Genomic DNA, 19,070 nt, shown 5'->3' with positions numbered 1-19,070 from the left:
TTTCATTTTGTTAATGTGGTACATCACATTCATTTGTGAATGGTGAATTATCTTTGCATTTGTGGAATGAATTCCACTTGATCATGGTGTATGATCTTTTTAATGTACTATTAAATTCAGTATGCTTATATTTTGTTCTCTTTTTTACATTTTTTTTTGAGAGGGAGGTGAGAAGGAGAACAGAAGGAGAGGGAGAGAGAATCCTAAGCAGGCTCCATGCCCAGCAGGAAGCCCAACGCGGGGCTCGATCTCACAACCCTGACTGAGATCATGACCTGAGCTGAAATCAAGAGTCAGACACTTAACTGATTTAACCACCCAGGCGCCCCTGTTCTCTCTCTCTCTCTCTCTCTTTAGATTTTTAATTTTTATAATAATCTCCACACCCCATGTGGGGCTCAAACTCAGGACCCTGAGATCAAGAATTCATGCTCCTCCAACTGAGCCAGATAGGCACACCAGTATGCTTATATTTTGTTGAAGATTTTTGCATCTATATTCATCAGGGATATTGGCCTGTAGTTTTATTTTCTTGTGGTATTCTTGTCTGGTTTTATTATCAAGATAATGCTGGCCTCATAGAAAGGTTTTGGAAGTAGTCCCTCTTCTTCAATTTTTAGAAAGAGTTTGAGAAGAATTAATATTAATTTTGCTTAAATCTTTGATGGAATTCACCAGTCAAGCCATCTGATGGTCTTTGGATTCTTAGAAGACTATTGGTCACTGATTTAATCTCCTTACGCTGCTCATATTTCCTAGTCCTGATTCATTCTCAGTAGCTTGCATGTTTTTCAGAATCTGTTTCTCCTATGTTGTTCAGTTTGTTTTATAGTATAGTAGTGTCTTATGATCCTTTGTATTTCCCTGCTATTGGTTGTAGCATCTCCTCTTTCGTTTCTGATTTTATTTGACTCTCTTATTTTTCTTGACGAATCTACATAAGGGATTGTCAGCTTAAAAAAAACAAAAGCTCTTAGTTTCATTGATCTTCTCTTTTTTTTGTCCTTATTTCATTAATCTGGTCTTTGTTAGAACCTTGCTTCTACTAACTTCAGTCTTCATTTCTTTTTTCCAGTTTGATGGAGGCATAAAATAGAGTTCTTTGTTTATTTGAGAGCTTTCTTGTTTTTGATGTAGGCATTATTGTTATGACCTTACATCCTAGAACTGCTTTTGCTTTACCCCATGAGTATTGATATGTTGGTATGTATTTTCATTTGTCTCAAGTTACTTTTTATTTTATTTCTTCTTTGACCCATTGGATATGCAGGACCATGTTGTTTAATCTCTACATATTTGTGAATTATCAAGTTTCCTTATAATTGACCTAAGCTGTTACAATCAGGGGCACCAGGATGGTACAGTCGGTTGGGGCATCAGACTCAGTTTTGGCTTGGATTGTGATCTCGGGGCCATGGGACTGAACCCTGCTTGAGGTTCTGTGCTCAGTGCACAGTCTACTTGGGACTCTCTCCCTCTCCTTCCTCTGCTCCTCCCCACCACACAAGTGCTCTCTTCTCTCAAATAAATAAATCTTAAAAAAAGTTTTAAACTGTTACAACCAGAAAAGCTACTTGTTATGATTTCAGTCTCATTAAATGTATTAACACTTTTTTGTTGTCTAATATATGATATATCCTGGAGAATGTTTCATGTGCACTGCTTTTAGGCGGAATGTTTTGTGAATACCTATTAAGTTCATCTTACCTAATATTTCACTTAATCCAGTATTTCCTTATTGGTTTTCAGTCTGGATAATCTGCCACTGATGAGAGTAAAATATTGAAGTTCCCTACTATTTATTCGTCCCTTTTGGTTTGTTAATGTTTGCCTATCTATTTAAATACTCCTAATTAATTTGGGGTGCATCCTCTTATTTGATCACTTTATTACTGTATAATGATCTTGTCTCTTAATATAATCTTTGTATTAAAGTCTCTTTCCCTGATATAAATATAGCTATATCTGCTTTGTTCTGCTTTCCACTGGCACAGAATGTCTTTTTCTGTCCCTTCGCTTTCAGTCTGTGTGTCCTCATAGCTGAAGAGAGTCTCTTATAGGCAGCGTATACTTATGTCTTTTTTTTTAAATTCGTTCAGCCACTCTGTCTTTTAATTGGAGAAGTTAGCCCATTTATTTATTTTTTACTTGAGAGAGACAGACAGCACAAGCAGGGGGAGGGGCAGAGGGAGAAGGTGAGGAAGAAGCAGATTCTCCATTGAGCATGGAGCCGACATGGGGCTTGATCCCAGGACCCCGAGATCATGACTGGAGCAGAATCAGACACTCAACCAACTAAGCCACCCAGGTGCCCCTAGTTTTTTCTTAAAATATCTTTGATTTTTAAGTAATTTCAATTTCAGGGGCTTAACATACAACCCTGAGATCAAGAGTCCCATGTTCCACTGATTGAGCCAGCCAGTCACCCCTAGTCCATTAACTTCTAAAGTAATTATTGATAGGTATGGACTTAATGCTATTTTGTTAATGATTTTCTGCCAGTTTTATAATACCTTTGTTTTTATATTCTTTTCTTGCTCTTCTTTTGTGATTTGATGATTTTCCACAGTGATGTGCTTAGATTCCTTTCAGTTTATCTGTTGTGTATCTACTATAGATTTTGGGGATTTTTTTATTTACGTATAATTAACATACAGTGATGTATTAGTTTCAGGTGTGCAACATAGTGATTTGACAGTTCTATAAATTACTCAGTGCTCACCACGATAAGCACTGTCACCATACAACATTATTACAATATTGTCTGTATTCCTTATGCAATATTTTTATCTTTGGGACTTATTTTAAAACAGGAAATCTGTACCTTTTACAGTCCATGAGTATGGAATATCTATTTATTTGTATTGCCTTAAATTAATTTCATCAGTGTTTTATAGTTTTCAGAGTATAGGTCTTTTACATCTTTGGCTAAGTTTATTCCTAGGTATTTTATTTTACTTGATGCAACTGTAAATGGAATTGTTTTCTTAAATTCTTTTTCTGTTACTCCATTATAGTGTGTAGAAACAACAGATTTCTGTGTATTGAGTATCCTACAACTTCACTGAATTCATTTGTCAATTATAATGGTTATTTTGTTTTGTTTGGTGTAGTCTTTGGAGTTTTCTATGTATAGTATTGTTATCCACAAATAGGGACAGTTTTACTTCTTCCTTAACAATTTGGATGCCTTTTATTTATTTTTCCTGGTCTGATTGTTGTGGCTAAGACTTCCAGTACTATGTTGAATAAAAGATTGGACATCCTTGTCTTTTTCTTGATTTTAGGGGAAAAGTCTGGTTTTCATCATCAAGTATGATGTTAGCTATGGGTTTGTCATATATGGCCTTTATTATGTTGAAGTATGTTCCCTCTTAATGCACTTTGTTGAAAGTTTTTATTGTGAATGGATGTCTTACTTTGTCAAATGCTTTTTCTCTATCGAGAGGATCATAAGATTTTTATCCTTTCTCTTGTTAACGTGATGTATCATATTGATTTGATTTGTAGATATTGACTCACCCTTGAATGCATGGAATAAATCCCATTTGATTGTGGTAATATTTACATTTGTTCTATCTTCTCAGTGAATTGATCCATTTATCATTATATTGTGCCATTTGTCTAAATTACAGTCTTTCTTTAAAGTCTACTTTCTCTGATACAAGTAGAGCTTCCCTGATTTTTCTTTTTGTTTGTTTACCATTTGCTTGAAATACCTTTTCTCATTCCTTTATTCTCAGTCTATGTCTCTTTAAGGCTAGAGTGAGTCTCTTACTTGTAGGCAACACATCATTGCATCTTGTTAGTTTTTTTCCCCATAGAGCCATTCTTTGTTTTAGAGAATATAATCCATTTACATTTTAAGTAATTATTGATACTTATTGATAATTATTTGGTATTTGATAATTTTGTCCGTTATTTTCTGGGTGTTTTGAAGATCCATTGTCCATTGTTTCATATCCTCTCTTGTGTTTTGATGTCTTTTGGTATCAGTATGTTTTGAACTGTTTGTAATGTTGTTTTGTGTACTCTAGATTTTTCTCTTGAAGTTACCATGAAGCTTACAAAAAATATCTGAAAATTATATTTTAAACTAAAAATCAACTCAAATAGCATTCTTAAACTTTATGCTTTTCCCACTCCCATTTTAAGTTACTGATGTTATAGTTTGCATATTTTAAAATATTTTATATCTAGTAACAGAATAGTGCATAGTTATTTTTACTATGTTTTAAAACTTTTAAACTAGAAGTATAAGTGCATTATGTACCAACATTCCGTATTACAGAATCTAACTTTCACTGTATGTTTACCAGTGCCAGTGAGTTTTATGCTACCTTCTTTTGTTTTTTTTTTATGATGTTAATTGGCTTCTTTTTATTTCCACTCAAAGAACTTCCATTAGCATTTCTTGTAAGGTAGATGTAGATGAACTCCCTCAGCTTTTGTTGACTCAGGAAAGTCTTCATTTCTCTATTTCTGAAGAACAGCTTTCCAGGATATAGAATTCTTGGTTGAGTTTTTTCTTTCAATATTTTGAATATATCATCCCATTGTCTCCTGCCTGGAACATTTCTGTTGAGAAATGGATAGTCTTTGGGGGGTTCCTGTGCATGTAACTTTCCTCTTTTCTCTTGCTAGCTTCAAAGTTATTTATCTCTGACTTTTCACAATTTAATGATAATATGTCTCTGTGCAGCCCTATTTGGGCTCAACCTACTTTGCGTCCTTTGGCTCTTATGTATCTGGATTTCTTTTTCTCTCCCCAGGTTTTGGGAAGTTTTCAGCCATTTTTTGCTTAAACATACTTTGTCACTTACTCTTTCTCTTCTTCTAGAATTCCCATGATGGTGGGTAATATTTCTTTTGATAGTGTCCCATTAATAGTAGGCTTTGTGTGTGTGTGTGTGTGTATAAAACTATATATATATATATATTTTTTTTTTTTTTTCCTGACTGTAGAATTTATGTTTCTTTCAGTCACAAATTATTTCTTCATGGTCAAATCTACTTTTGAAGCTCTTTTTTGAATTCTTCAATTCAGTCGTCATACTGTTCAGCTCTAGGAATTGTTTGGATTTTTGTTGTTGATAGTCTCTTTCTAAGTGGAACTTACCATTTTGTGCATGCATTTTTCAAATTTCATTAAGTTGTGTGTTCTTGTTGTTCACTAAACATTTTTAAAAGGATTATTCTGGAAAACAACAGTGGGGGCAAAAAGAAAAAGGTAATTCAGAATTTTTGTCTGATAATTGATAGATCTCCATTTCTTTAGGGTCAGTTATTGGAGCTTCAGGTTTTCTTTGGTGCTTCCTGTTATCTTATTTTTAATGATCTTGGGTTCCTTATTTTGATATTTGCACATTCAAGTAAGTGGTTCCTTTTCCATACTTCACAGGTTTGAGTAGGCCTAGACTTAAGTTCTTCAGCAGTAAGCTCAATATGGCTTTCTGGAAATATCTGCTAGGAACATCCTTGGGGTGGTAGGGCTTGCTATCAGGGTCTAATTTGGGTTGAGGCACCTGTCCAAGCTCTGTGGCTAAGGTGGGGTGTGGCTGTCTGAGAATAGTTGGGTTAAACTGCTGGTTTGATTCCTTGCCCAAGTCAAGTGGTAGTATGGGCTCCACAAGTTGCCAGTTCTCTGGTCAGGCATACTAGACGGTTGGGACTAGGTACTATACTCAGCAGCTGGTGGAACTACGAATAGCTTCCATGCCCAGGCAGGACAGCAGGCCGGAGCCCAGGACATGCATAACTCATTGACTGGGGACCTGAATCAAGTGAAAGTGTACACTGAATTTCCTGGCCAAACAAGGCCGCTGGTTTTTTTCTATAAATGGGTAACGTCATGGGCTACTGGATGGGCTACCCAGCTTCCCATGGCTAACTTCTCTGGGAAGGCAGGCTGAGGCTTTATTTAGCAATGAGTGAGGCTGTGAATTAGTTTCCCTGTCCTGGCACAGAGGGAGAACCAGCTCCAAGGCTGGTAAAGCTTTGTCTTCTCTCAAACCAACCCATTTCTCAAATTTCCTAGCTAAACAGGGTTACCAGCTTTGCTCTGCAGACTATCAGCTCTGCCTTCCAGGTTCTCTGCTCAAGAATTGATGGGGTACATAGCTGTCCAGGTGTTTGAGTCTGGCTTTCTGGTTTGGTGGTGTTGGGAGTTTTACTTAATGGTGAGTAGGGTATGAATTAGCTCCTCTGACTGGTAAAGCAGGGGAACCCTCCACACCTGGCACTGGCTTCAATTTGTGGATGATCAGCTTTGCCTACCATTCTCTCTGCACAAGCATTGCCAGGCTATGCAGCTTCCAGGGGTTCCTGCCGGCCTTTCTGGTCAGATGGGGCTAGGAGTTACACTCAGCAGAGGGCTGGGCTCTGGTTCAGCTACCCTGCCTGGGTGGGGGCAGTCCAGGATCCAGGGCTGGGGAGGCTATTGATTGGAGGACCCAAAGCAGGCAGACCTACACTGTGCTGAATTCCCGGGTCAGACTGTGCCACACACTTGGTTCTGCAGATTAGCAAACTGCTGATCGGGACCACTGCTTGGGTGCTGCAGGTAGGAAATCGGATGCATGATGGTCAAGTCCTGCAGATTTGCCCGGAATTCCTCGGAATCGAGACTACAGTGGGGGCTCCCAAGAAGCAACCCATAATGCTGGGGTAGCTAGATGTCCACCCCGGGATTTCTTTTCCCTGTCGGGGAACCAGAGGCTCAGAGGGGGATCTGTCAGTGGTGCTGTGCCAGCCTTGGCGGGAGGGGCAATATAGGCAAGCGGCTAGCTGGGCCTCTTCCCCTTCTCATGCCGTCTTTCTAGGTCTCTGTGGAGCAGGGCTGCTTCAGCCTCACCCCCTCATTCTACGATTCTCTCAGTGGTATCTCGTCCATGAATAGTTGCTAGTTGCTCTTCCTGCGAGGGAGAGTGAAGTCAGGAGCGACTTATGCTGCTATCTGGGTGACATCACTCTCTATAAAGTATCTTAGGACGTGAAGAATGAGTCAGGAATGGTATCACAGCAGTGGTTCTCAGAAGCGTGGCCCTGGAGCAGGAGGACTCAAAATATTAAAATATATTTTACAAGGTATGTGGTCAGTATCTTGCTTGAAGACTAGTTAGACAGTAACAACATTTCTGGCTCTAATCCTAAAAATGATACTCAAATGTAAACCTAGTTTCTGGTTTCTTAAATTTGGGAGCAGAATATTCAGTGACCACAAATATATTCTTATACCAGAAGCAAAGCCCAGAGCAGCAATTAAAACTAAAATGAAAAATATGGAGTCAAAAGTGTTCCTTAAACATAATGTAAAACTGAAAGTATACCAGGGCAAAGTCTCAAGCTGTTGTTTGAATTAAGTTTAGAATTCAACAAATATTTACAGGATTAGCTATGTACCCCTAAGTTCGTGAAGCATGTATGTAGGATGTTTCATAAGCGAATGGTCTGGGAAGTGACAGCCTCCACTTCAGTCATGTGCCTGTAACTCAGTCGCTGGGATGATACTGAGTAAGTAGCTGATCCTGTTTCAGTTACTGCACCTATAAAAAGTTTCTACTCCAGTACCTAACCAGCACTACGCATTTCTCCCTTGTTAGTTCCTTTTTCCTACTGCTTTAAATTCTTAGTATGTATTCATGACAAGGATAATTTCAAAAATTTCCTTTATGTGTGAGTTTTTAGACCTTGATATTGGTCTTGCTAATTTTGTTTCTCTTGCCTAAACTTTTTTCTCCTCCTCCAGTTGATTCTAAAACAAAGTATAAATTTAACAGGGCTTCTCCTGGGTCCCGAATTGGTATTTTTCTAGTGTACTGAAAACAATGTTGTTTTCCTTTGCGAACAAACAAACAAGACACTCAAATGAACATTTCACGGTCTTTTGTAAAGTACCCTCTTGCCTACCAAATCAAAACAAAAATCTCTGCCCTGAGATCACAGGCTCAGAATAGCAAATATAATAAACTTTTCTTTTTTTTTTTTAAAGAAGATATGTGTGGAAGTTAAGGGTAAATTAAAGCCCCCAGTCAAGACATCTCAGGAACACAGGCCCTAACTTCTTGCCCATCACCTCCATCTCCAGAGTATTCGCTACCCTAAATATCCTGAGTTCTCTGAACAGGAAGTTAGCGATTCTGGTATATTTGAATTGTTACCACTGCACTTGAAAGATGTGTTTTAAGTTGCTATTCTGTAAGAATTGTTGGCAGCCAGGAGCCCAGTGAGACAATGAAAGTAATGTAGATCCTTCTAACAGAATATTAATATGACTTAGCATTTAAAAAATCACTTTACAACTTTGGGAAATAAAATGAGGTATTATTTATTTATGACATATTTACATACTTACAAAACTGTTCTTATCCAATATATCATCCTGCAGTTTCTTAAGAATGAACATCATATTCTGGGAGTAAAAACCCACGTTTCTTAATAATTTTTACATAACCCAACATCTTGTGGATCACAAAATACCCATCAATTTGGCTTCAGAGAACACAAATACCTGTTGAGAATTTTTTGTAGTCAAAGAACAAAGTAAATTCAACCACATAAAGTAATTAAGTTGACCCTGAGTGTATCACTAATTTGCATAATTTTTGAATACATGCATACCATACTTTCCTTAAACTTACCAGTATACTACCATTTGGTTTAAATTCAGTCATCTCGATTTTCTACCTCATTAATCCTTAAGATAAAAAGGAACAAAGAATGGGGAAGTAATTAAGAGACGAGGAGGAGAAAACTAGAACTGCCTGAAGCTTTCCAACTGTGGCACAGCCCTGGTCAGGCTTATTAGCCGAAGGGTTTTGAATGGAGTCATCGGAGTTCCTTCTGTCACCTAAGGTTGACATTACATTTCTCTTGCTGCTCATTTTTCCTGGTGGCCTTCACACTGCTTAATTAAAACAAAAAAGTGTACCAGCAGAGAAAATTCACGGAGTGATTCCTGGAGCATTTCAGAGGAACAAAGTATCGCAGACCCAACCACAAGACAGTGCTGAAGAACCGTGTTAGAGACCGGTTTTCCTGCGAAGCTTGAGGGACCAAAAGAGCAAAGAGCCCCGAGCCTGACCGTCCCTCAGAAATGCTAGTGTCGGGAGGGAATGGAGCAGGAAGGGCAAAGAACCAGGGGCGGCTGGGTGACTGGTGAGGGGAAATGTGGCCTCGGACCAAGGGCTCGCATATATCTCAGGCCCACGCTCACCACGGGCCTGCCCGGCTCGAGCCGCCAGGGTGCGTACGAAGTGATGAGTGACTTTTCTTGCCCCTCATACGACAAAGAAATCTAAAGATGAAAAAATAAGCATGAGGTGGGGAAAACAGAGTGTGTGGAATCAGTCATGCTTGGATGACTTTCAACGGTAACTGGGGGCCAAAAGAAGTGTCAGAGGTCAAAAGTGGATCCTGGGTTTATCTTTTTCATGTGCCTTTCCCTAATCCTCCTCGCCCCCTCACACTGTTCCAAAGAGCAGAAGGTTCAGCAGATGAACAGGGCTGGGAAAATTACCTGGCTTCACCCAAGCTACAGAATAACTGAAGAATTTGAGGACTGTGGGAAAACTGTCCTCTAAGGGGATGTCCATTGTTTGTGATTCTGTGAAAACAGCCTTCAGAAACATAAACTATCTGAGACTTGGTAAAATAAAAAGAAAAACATTTTTTTTAGGATCTCTAAGATTCCCTATAACGGGAGGGAAAGTGACATATCTGCACCTGCATATTCCAAGTATGGGCATCCTTCATCCCGAATTGTGATTTGTCACCAGGCCAATGCCATGATAAAATCCTGTTAGAAAAGTGTAGCTTTTTTAAAATAAAGGATAAAAGCAAGTGGTACAGAAAGGCCTCTCTTTTTTATTAATCAGACGGAGAAAACATAAAGTCTTGCACAAATAGCAAGAAAAGAGGGAGAAAAGCATTCTAGCCCTATTATGCCACAGCAACTGGTTACATGTCTTTTCTCTCCTTACTTTTAATGACAAACAAGTCTTAATTTCACCAAGCAATCATACAGTGCTTGGAAATGAACATATAGTTGTGAAAATAATGCTTCTCATCCTTGGGTAAAAAAGCAAAAATCAAGTAAGTACCCAAAGTAATACAAAGCAAACATTACCTGTAGTGACAGTGTGGGGTAAGAGCTTCAATACCCTTTATAAGATTGTGCTACTTAATTTACAGCCAACGAACTGTATAGACGAGTAAATAAAAATTATATTACATTTGTGTAAGAAACTATCTTCAAAAAGTTATAGGAACTTGCATACATAGAGTCCAAAGTATAAGACAAACTATTTAAATTTTGATTTATATAAATCCAAAAATGCTAAAATATATTATTTGGGATTAGCGGGGGGAGAAGCTTTCACTAAATACAAACATGATGGACTAGATAAACCAGTTGAATATTAAAACAGTTTCACTGAAAATTTCCATAAAGAGTAAAGGCAGAACGGCACCAAGTTAGAAAAGCAGTGTTTAAGGCAAACTAAATATTAAGTAACCTTAACTAAAAGAGGCATTCAATTCCATAAATAACAATTCCTCTGAAAAATTTCTCTACGACACTTGAGAATATATGAGTGGAGGCAGAAATAATGGCCGTTGTCAGAGTTCGCTTGGAAATACTGAATAGTATTATATAAAAATAACCGAAATGCTTCTGATTTAAAATACCTTCAAATCATGGGCCACTTATTGTCATATAGCAAGGGAAAATAAAACATACTACTGCAATGCTTGAGTCTAAATCTGTGAAATGCCAAAGCTTACTTTAAAAAAAAAAACTTTTTTTTTTAGATTATGTGTGTATGTACATGATAACCAAAAAAACCAAAAAAAACCACATTATTTTGGCCCATGTAAAAAGTATGCATAGAAATGTGCGCCATCTCTCTGCAAGTAAGTGTCTGAGGGTCAGCTATTGAACACACAGCTCAATGTCAGACCTGAGATGACCTGCGCACACAAAAAGCATCAAAGACTGAGAAGACAGAAATCATGAAATAAACAATGACATGTTCTTAAACGAGTCGTATCTTCTTAAACAAAATAATCAAGTACATATCATTAAGTTAAATGTAGCACGTGAATTTGCACCTTACAAATTTGGTGTATCAAACTGTCCTATAAAAATATTTATATATTTTGTTTTCCAAGAACTGTGGTACATGAAATGACACAATCACGGCAAGGATCTGCTTCTTTGCAGCTCCTGGAATGACACCGTGCCTTTCTAGGAAAGATCAAGTGCAGCCTACAGGCAAATTCTCAAGACTGCTGCATCCACTGGAGCTCTCCACCTGGGGATGGGACAAAGTCTTTACCGCCAAGTTCCAAGCGAAGTGGTGTCTGGACCCTGGGTGAGTCTTCCGTCACACGGTCCTGGGGGGCAGGCGCTGTTTGTACATGCCAGCAATGGCTTTGGCCGCACTATAGATCATCTGCCGGCGAGACATGCCGGTGAATGTCAGGTGCCAGTCGGTCCGCGTCACGTTCACTAAGCTCTTTTCCAGGACTTCACCCACTGTCACCAGAAGGCCTGACCACCTCAGACTGTAGTCCTGGGGAGTGAGGCTTTGAGCCTGGGGAAAAATGAAACTGGGTATGATTTATAGTGCATTGAAAAAAATGACTGGAACTAGCTCTAAGTGACATCCCAACGTCTCTTTATTACTTTTAGTATAGATGATGACAAACCCCAAGAAACAAGAGCTATGCGGGCAGCTCTATGATGTGACAAGGCTACAGAAGAATCAGAACACTACTGCACACACCTCCTCCTCTGTTCAGTGTCCACAGTAAACTCATTTTGTTGTTCAGTGTCCTCTCAGTCTTCATCTGATGATGCCATCTGACAGTGCTCAGTGTCCAAGGGTTTAGGTTCCAGTCCGAGTCCCTGCTGCTTCAGGTTAAGAGGGAGAGGAGTGCTGAGAGAGCGCCCCTCCACCCCTAACCCTTCCCATCCTTTTCCACGGGCCCTCCCTCATCAGTGTGTTCTTCTGAGCCTTCCCATCATCTGAAATGTTCACTGACATCTTTTTTTTTTAATTTTATGATGTTATATTAGTCACCCTACATTACATCATTAGTTTTTGATGTAGGGTTCCACGATTCATTGTTTGCGTATAACACCCAGTGCTCCATGCAGTACGTGCCCTCCTTAATACCCATCACCGGGCTAACCCATCCCCCACCCCCTCCCCTCTAGAACCCTGTTTGTTTCTCAGAGTCCATCATCTCTCATGGTTCGTCTTTCCCTCCGATTTCCCCCCCTTCATTTTTCCCTTCCTTCTCCTAATGTCCTCCATGCCATTCCTTATGTTCCACAAATAAGTGAAATCATATGATAATTGACTTTCCCTGCTTGACTTATTTCACTTAGCATAATCTCCTCCAGTCCCATCCATGTGGATGTAAAAGCTGGGTATTCATCCTTTCTGATGGCTGAGTCATATTCCACTGTATATATGGACCACATCTTCTTTATCCATTCATCTGTTGAAGGGCATCTTGGCTCTTTCCACAGTTGGACTATTGTGGACATTGCTGCTATGAACATTGGGGTGCATATGGCCCTTCTTTTCACTACATCTGTGTCTTTGGGGTAAATACCCAGGAGGGCAATTGCTTGGTCATAGGGTAGCTCTATTTTTAATTTATGAGGAACCTCCACATTGTTTTCCAAAGTGGCTGTACCAACTTGCATTCCCACCAACAGTGTAAGGGGGTTCCCCTTTCTCCACAACCTCTCCAACATTTGTTGTTTCTTTCCTTGTCCATTTTTGCCATTCTAACTGTGTAAGGTGGTAGCTCAATGTGGTTTTGATTTGAATTTCCCTGATGGCTAATGATGAGGAACATTTTTTCATGTGTCTGTTAGCCATTTGTATGCCTTCTTCAGAGAAATGTCTTTTTGTATATTCTGCCCAATTTTTGACTTTTTTTTTTTTTTAAAGATTTTATTTATTTCACAGAGAGAGACATAGCGAGAGCAGGAACACAAGCAGGGGGAGTGGGAGATGGAGAAGCAGGCTTCCCGCAGAGCAGGGAGCCTGATGTGGGACTCGATCCCAGGACCCTGGGATCATGACTGAGCCACCCAGGCGCCCCTTGATTATTTGTTTTTTGGGTGTTGAGTGTGAGAAGTTCTTTATAGATCTTGGATACCAGCCCTTTATCTATAGTGTCATTTGCAAATATCTTCTCCCATTCTGTGGGTTGCTTGTTTTGTTGACTGTTTCCTTTGCTGTGCAGAAGCTTTTTATCTTGATCAAGTCCCAAAAGTTCATTTCTGCTTTTGTCTCACTAGCTTTTGGAGATGTATCTTGAAAGAAGTTGCTGTGGGCAATGTCAAAGAGGTTACTGCCTATGTTCTCCTCTAGGATTTTGATGGACTCCTGTCTCACATTGAGGTCTTTCAACCATTTTGAGTTTATCTTTGTGTGTGGTGTTAGAGAATGGTCAAGTTTCATTCTTCTGCATGTGGCTGTCCAATTTTCCCAGCACCATTTATTGAAGAGACTGTCTTTTTCCCATTGCATGTTTTTTCCTGCTTTGTTGAAGATTATTTGACCAGAGAGTTGAGGGTCCATATCTGGGCTCTCTATTCTCTTCCATTGGTCTATATGTCTGTTTTTGTGCCAGTACCATGCTGTCTTGGTGATCACCGCTTTGTAATATAGCTTGAAATCGGGCAACGTGTTGCCCCCAGCTTTGTTTTTCTTTTTCAACACTTCCTTGGCGATTCGGGGTCTTTTCTGATTCCATACAAGTTTTAGGATTGTTTGTTCCAGCACTTTGAAAAATGTCATTGGAATTTTGATCGGCATGGCGTTGAAGGTATGGATTGCTCTGGGTAGCATAGACATTTTAACAACGTTTATTCTTCCAATCCATGAGCATGGAATGTTTTTCCATCTTTTTGTGTCTTCAATTTCTTTCGTGAGTGTTCTGTAGTTCCTAGGGTATAGATCCTTTACCTCTTTGGTTAGGTTTATTCCGAGGTATCTTATGGTTTTTGGTGCTATTGTAAATGGAATCATTTCTCTAATTTCTCTTTCTACAGTTGCGTCGTTAGTGTGTAAGAAAGCAACTGATTTCTGTGCATTGATTTTGTATCTTGCCACATTACTGAATTGCTGTATGAGTTCTAGTAATTTGGGGTGGGGGAGTCTTCTGGGTTTTCCACATAAAGTATCATGTCGTCTGTGAAAAGAGAGAGTTTGACTTCTTTTTTGCCAATTTGAATACCCTTTATTTCTTTTTGTTGTCTGATTGCTGTTGCTAGGACTTCTAGTACTATGTTGAACAATAGTGGTGAGAGTGGGCATCCTTGACGTGTTCCTGATCTCATTGTTAATATTTGCTGTCGGTTTTTCATAGATGGATTTTATGAACTTAGGAATGTTCCCTCTATCCCTATACTCTGAAGAGTTTTAATCAGGAAAGGATGTTGTATTTTGTCAAATGCTTTTTCTGCATCAAATGAGAGGACTCTTCTCCCTCCTCTTATTAATGTGTTCTATCACATTGATTGATTTGCGAATGTTGAACCACCCTCGCATCCCGGGGATAAATCCCACTTGGTCGTGGTGGATGATCCTTTTAATGTATTGTTGGATCCTATTAGCTAGGATTTTGTTGAGGATTTTGGGATCCATATTCATCAGGGATGTCGGTCAGAAATTCTCCTTTTTGATGGGGTCTTTGCCTGGTTTGGGGATTAAGGTAATGCTGGCCTCACAGAATGAGTTTGGAAGTTTTCCTTCTGTTTCAATTTTTTGAAACAGCTTCAGGAGAATAGGTATTATTTCTTCTTTGAATGTTTGGTAGAATTCCTCAGGGAATCCATCAGGCCCTGGACTCTTGTTTTTTTTTTTTTTGGGGGGGAGGTTTTTGATCACTGCTTCAATCTCGTTACTGCTTATTGGCCTATTCAGGTTGTCAATTTCTTCCTGTTTCAGTCTTGGCAGCTTATAGGTTTCCAGGAAGGCCTCCATTTCATCCAGATTGCTCAGTTTATTGGCATATAGTTGTTGATGATAATTTCTAATAACTGTTTCTATTTCCTTGGTGTTAGTCGTGATCTCTCCCCTTTCATTCATAATTTTATTAATTTGGGTCCTTTCTCCTTTCTTTTGGATAAGTCTGGCCAGTGGTTTATCAGTCTTATTAATTCTTTCAAAGAACCAACTTCTAGTTTCATTGATCTGATCTACTGTTTTTCTGGTTTCCAATTCATTGATCTCTGCTCTAATTTTAATTATTTCTCTTCTAATGCGTGGCTTAGGCATTGTTGCCTGTTCTCTAGTTCTTTAAGGTGTAGAGTTAGTTGGTGAATTTGGGATTTTTCCATTTTTTTTGAGTGAGGCTTGGATGGCTATGTATTTCCCCCTTAGGACCGCCTTTGCAGTATCCCATAGGTTTTGGACCGATGTGGTTTCATTCTCATTGATTTCCATGAATTGTTTAAGTTCTTCTTTGATTTCCTGGTGGACCCATTCTTGAGCAGAGTGGTCTTTAGCTTCCAAGTGTTTGAATTTCTGCCAAATTTTTTCTTGTGATTGAGTTCCAGTTTTAAAGCACTGTGGTCTGAGAATATGCAGGGAATAATCTCAATCTTTTGGTATAGGTTGAGACCTGATTTGTGACCCAGTATGCCGTCTATTCTGGAGAAAGTTCCATGTGCGCTCGAGAAGAATGAATATTCTGTTGTTTTAGGGTGGAATGTTCTGTATATATCTATGAGGTCCATCTGGTCCAGTGTATCATTCAAAGCTCTTGTTTCCTTGTTGATTTTCTGCTTCGATGATCTGTCCATTGCTGAGAGTGGAGTATTGAGGTCTCCTACAATTAACGTATTGTTATAGATGGCTGCTCCCACGTTGGGGGCATAGATATTTACAATTGTTAGATCTTCTTGTTGGATAGACCCTTTAAGAATCATACAGTGTCCTTGTCTCTAATTACAGACTTTAGTTTAAAATCTAATTTGTCTGATATAAGAATTGCTACCCTAGCTTTCTTTTGAGGTCCGCTGGCATGGAAGATGGATCTCCATCCCTTCATTTTCAGTCTGGATGTATCTTTAGGTTCAAAATGAGTCTCTTGTAGGCAGCATATGGATGGGTCCTGTCTTTTTATCCAATCTGCAACCCCGTGCCATTTTATGGGAGCATTTAGGCCATTCACGTTGAGAGTGATTATTGAAAGACAGGAATTAATTGTCACCATGTTGCCTGTGAAGACGTTGTTTTTATAGACTGTCTCTAAATTTCTGTTGTATATCACTCTTGGGGTCTTTCTCCTTTTATAGAACCCCCTTAATATTTCTTGCAGGGCCGGCTTAGTGGTCACATATTCTTTCAGTTTCTGCCAGTCGTGGAAGCTCTGCATCTCGCCATCCATTCTAAATCACAGCCTTGCTGGATAAAGTATTCTTGGCTGCATGTTCTTCTTTTTTTTTTTTTAAATTTTTTTATTGTTATGTTAATCACCATATATTACATCATTAGTTTTTGGTGCAGTGTTCCATGATTCATTGTTTGTTCATAACACCCAGTGCTCCATGCAGAACGTGCCCTCCTCAATACCCATCACCAGGCTAACCCATCCCCCTACCCCCCTCCCCTCTAGAACCCTCAGTTTGTTTTTCAGAGTCCATCATCTCTCATGGTTTGTCTCCCCCTCTGACATACTCCCCTTTTCTTCCTCTCCTGTTATCTTCTTTTTTTTTCTTAAAATATGTTGCATTATTTGTTTCAGAAGTACAGAACTGTGATTCAACAGTCTTGCACAATTCACAGCGCTCACCGTAGCACATACCCTCCCCAATGTCTATCACCCAGCCACCCCATCCCTCCCACCCCCAACCACTCCAGTAACACTCAGTTTGTTTCCTGAGATTAAGAATTCCTCATATCAGTGAGGTCATGTGATACATGTCTTTCTCGGCTGCATGTTCTTCTCATTTAGCACCCTGAATATGTCTTGCCAGGCCTTTCTGGCTTGCCAGGTCTCTGTGGATAGGTTTGACGTTATTCTGATGTTCCTCCCTCTGTAGGTAAATCTCTTCCGCCTAACTGCCCTTAAGATGGTTTCCTTGGTTCTAAGATTTGCAAGTTTTACTATTACATGCCGGGGTGTTGGCCTGTTTTCCTTGATCTTGGGAGGGGTCCTCTCTGCCTCGAGGACGCGAATGTTTGTTTCATTCCCCAGATTAGGGAAATTCTCAGCTACGATTTGCTCAAATACATCTTCTAGTCCTCTCTCTCTCTCTCTCCACTCCCTCCGGGATTCCAATTATTCTGACATTGGAACGCTTCATGGTGTCACTTATTTCTCTGATTCTATTTTCATGGATTCTGAGTTGTTTTTCCCTGGCCTCCTCTTTTTCCCTTTTTATCTATTATTGTCTTCCAGGTCGCTTATTCGTTCTTCTGCCTCACTTACCCTAGCTGTTAGATTATCTAGATTGGACTGGATCTCACTGATAGCATTTTTAAGTTCTGCCAATTCAGCTTTCATTTCTGCCCTTAGAGACTCTATGTTGCTATTAATTGATTTCTCCATTCTAGCCATTGTCTTCACAATTGCTACCCTGAATTCCACCTCTGACATCTTGGTTAGATCTGCATCCGTTTGTAAATTTAAAGCGTAAGTCATAATCTCTGAGTCTTTTCTATTTTGGGGGTTCCTCCTCCTAATCATTCTGTTGATGGGTGGTTGAGGGAATGTATAGAGTCCCAATTATTGACCAGAACCCAAGCAAGATGCACCTGTTTTCTAGGGACCTTAGGGTTGCTGGCCTCTTGTTTTCCCAGCCTGTCTTCTGGGGGAGGGGCCTGCCACGCTGTTACTCAGGCAACCCTGTTTGGGCGGAGTTGCCCTGCCCCCCTGTGGTGGGGGATGGGCTCAGTGGGAATCAGTTTTGGGGGCTTTTGTTCTCTGGCAGCTTTGCCTGGCGGCTTTCCGCGTCTCTTCCGTGAGTCAGAGCAGAAGAGACCGTTTCCAACCCTCTGCCTCAGGGCAGAGAGATCACAGTCTGTTCTTCAGTGAGCTCTCCAGGCCACACTGTCTCTGTTTCTGTCCGTGCTGCTATAAACTGCAGCGTCCCGGGCTGTGCGCCCCTCCGCAGCGCTCCCAGTCCTGCCTCCAGGTCGGGGCACGTCTCTGCCCTTTGTGCTTCTAAAACCGCCAGCTGCTCCCAGTTCACATGCGCGACAACCCCCTCCCCCCCCGGCTCTGGGTTTCTGCGCTGGGGGCTGCCCTAAAGTCCTTGCCCCGCCGCTACAGGTCTGCAAGTCTGTGCCCCGTCCCCAGCGCGCGAGGCTGTCGCTCACCGGCGGTGTAGGATCCCCACGGCCAGGCACCCTCCCGCTGCCGTTTATCCGATGTCTGCCCACGGAATCACAGCTCCCTGCTCTGTACCTCAAAACCAACTGCCTGTGATACTCTGTAGAGATCCAGATCTTCTTACATCTCGGGCTGGTTTCGTGGGTGCTCAGAGTGGTCTGGAAGATATCCAGCTCAATTCCGGGGACCAGCTGAAATAGGGTCCCCTACTCCTCCATCTTTCCTCTCCCCCTTCATGGACATCTTTACCTATACACTGTCTACTTCATTAGGTGTCTGAGGTTCTAATGTTTGATCAGTTGATTTTTGTGTTGATTTTCCAGCACATATATATTCTAATCAGCTAACAGTTAACAGCATGGTAGCTATTTCTAGCAAACACATTTCAATTCTATTGAAATCCTTTTTTCTCCTTTAATATGTTCATGTTTGAACTGCGTAAATTGGTGAGCTATTGCTTGAACCATCAGGCCGTTTCTGGGATAAACCAATCTTGGCCAGGCTGTTCTGTTCGTGATATTGTGATTTACAATTAAAAATACATACAACTGACCCTTGAACAATGTAGAGGTTAGGGAGAGTGACCACCTGGTGTAGTTGAAAATCCACACTATAACTTCTGACTCCCCCAAAACTTAATTACTAATAGCCTGCTGCTGACCAAAAGCCTTAGCGATAAGTCAATTAACACCCCCTTCGTATAT

The 19,070-nt window shown here is 40.2% G+C and overlaps 1 protein-coding gene across 3 annotated transcripts in view; it reads right to left on the bottom strand.

Annotated features, from left to right (window-relative positions):
• The window catches only part of PRRC1 (proline rich coiled-coil 1), an 84,165-nt gene that overhangs the window by 21,033 nt on the left and 44,062 nt on the right, over positions 1-19,070 (bottom strand). The window contains exon 9 of one of the 3 annotated variants that reach the window (XM_027606251.2): positions 8,261-11,594. The exons of 1 other annotated variant lie outside the window; for it this stretch is intronic. In XM_027606251.2, the coding sequence (XP_027462052.1) occupies positions 11,385-11,594 (210 nt within the window). In that variant the 3' untranslated portion in view covers positions 8,261-11,384. Of the gene's footprint in view, positions 1-8,260; positions 11,595-11,623; positions 11,912-19,070 lie in introns of those variants that run through there. One more of the 3 variants, XM_027606252.2, reaches the window with a different exon arrangement.

This window comes from Zalophus californianus, chromosome 5 (genome assembly GCF_009762305.2).
Source record: "Zalophus californianus isolate mZalCal1 chromosome 5, mZalCal1.pri.v2, whole genome shotgun sequence".
NCBI lineage: Eukaryota > Metazoa > Chordata > Mammalia > Carnivora > Otariidae > Zalophus > Zalophus californianus.
Note: the sequence above shows the minus strand (reverse complement) of the source record. Positions and strands in the feature narration are given on the sequence as shown.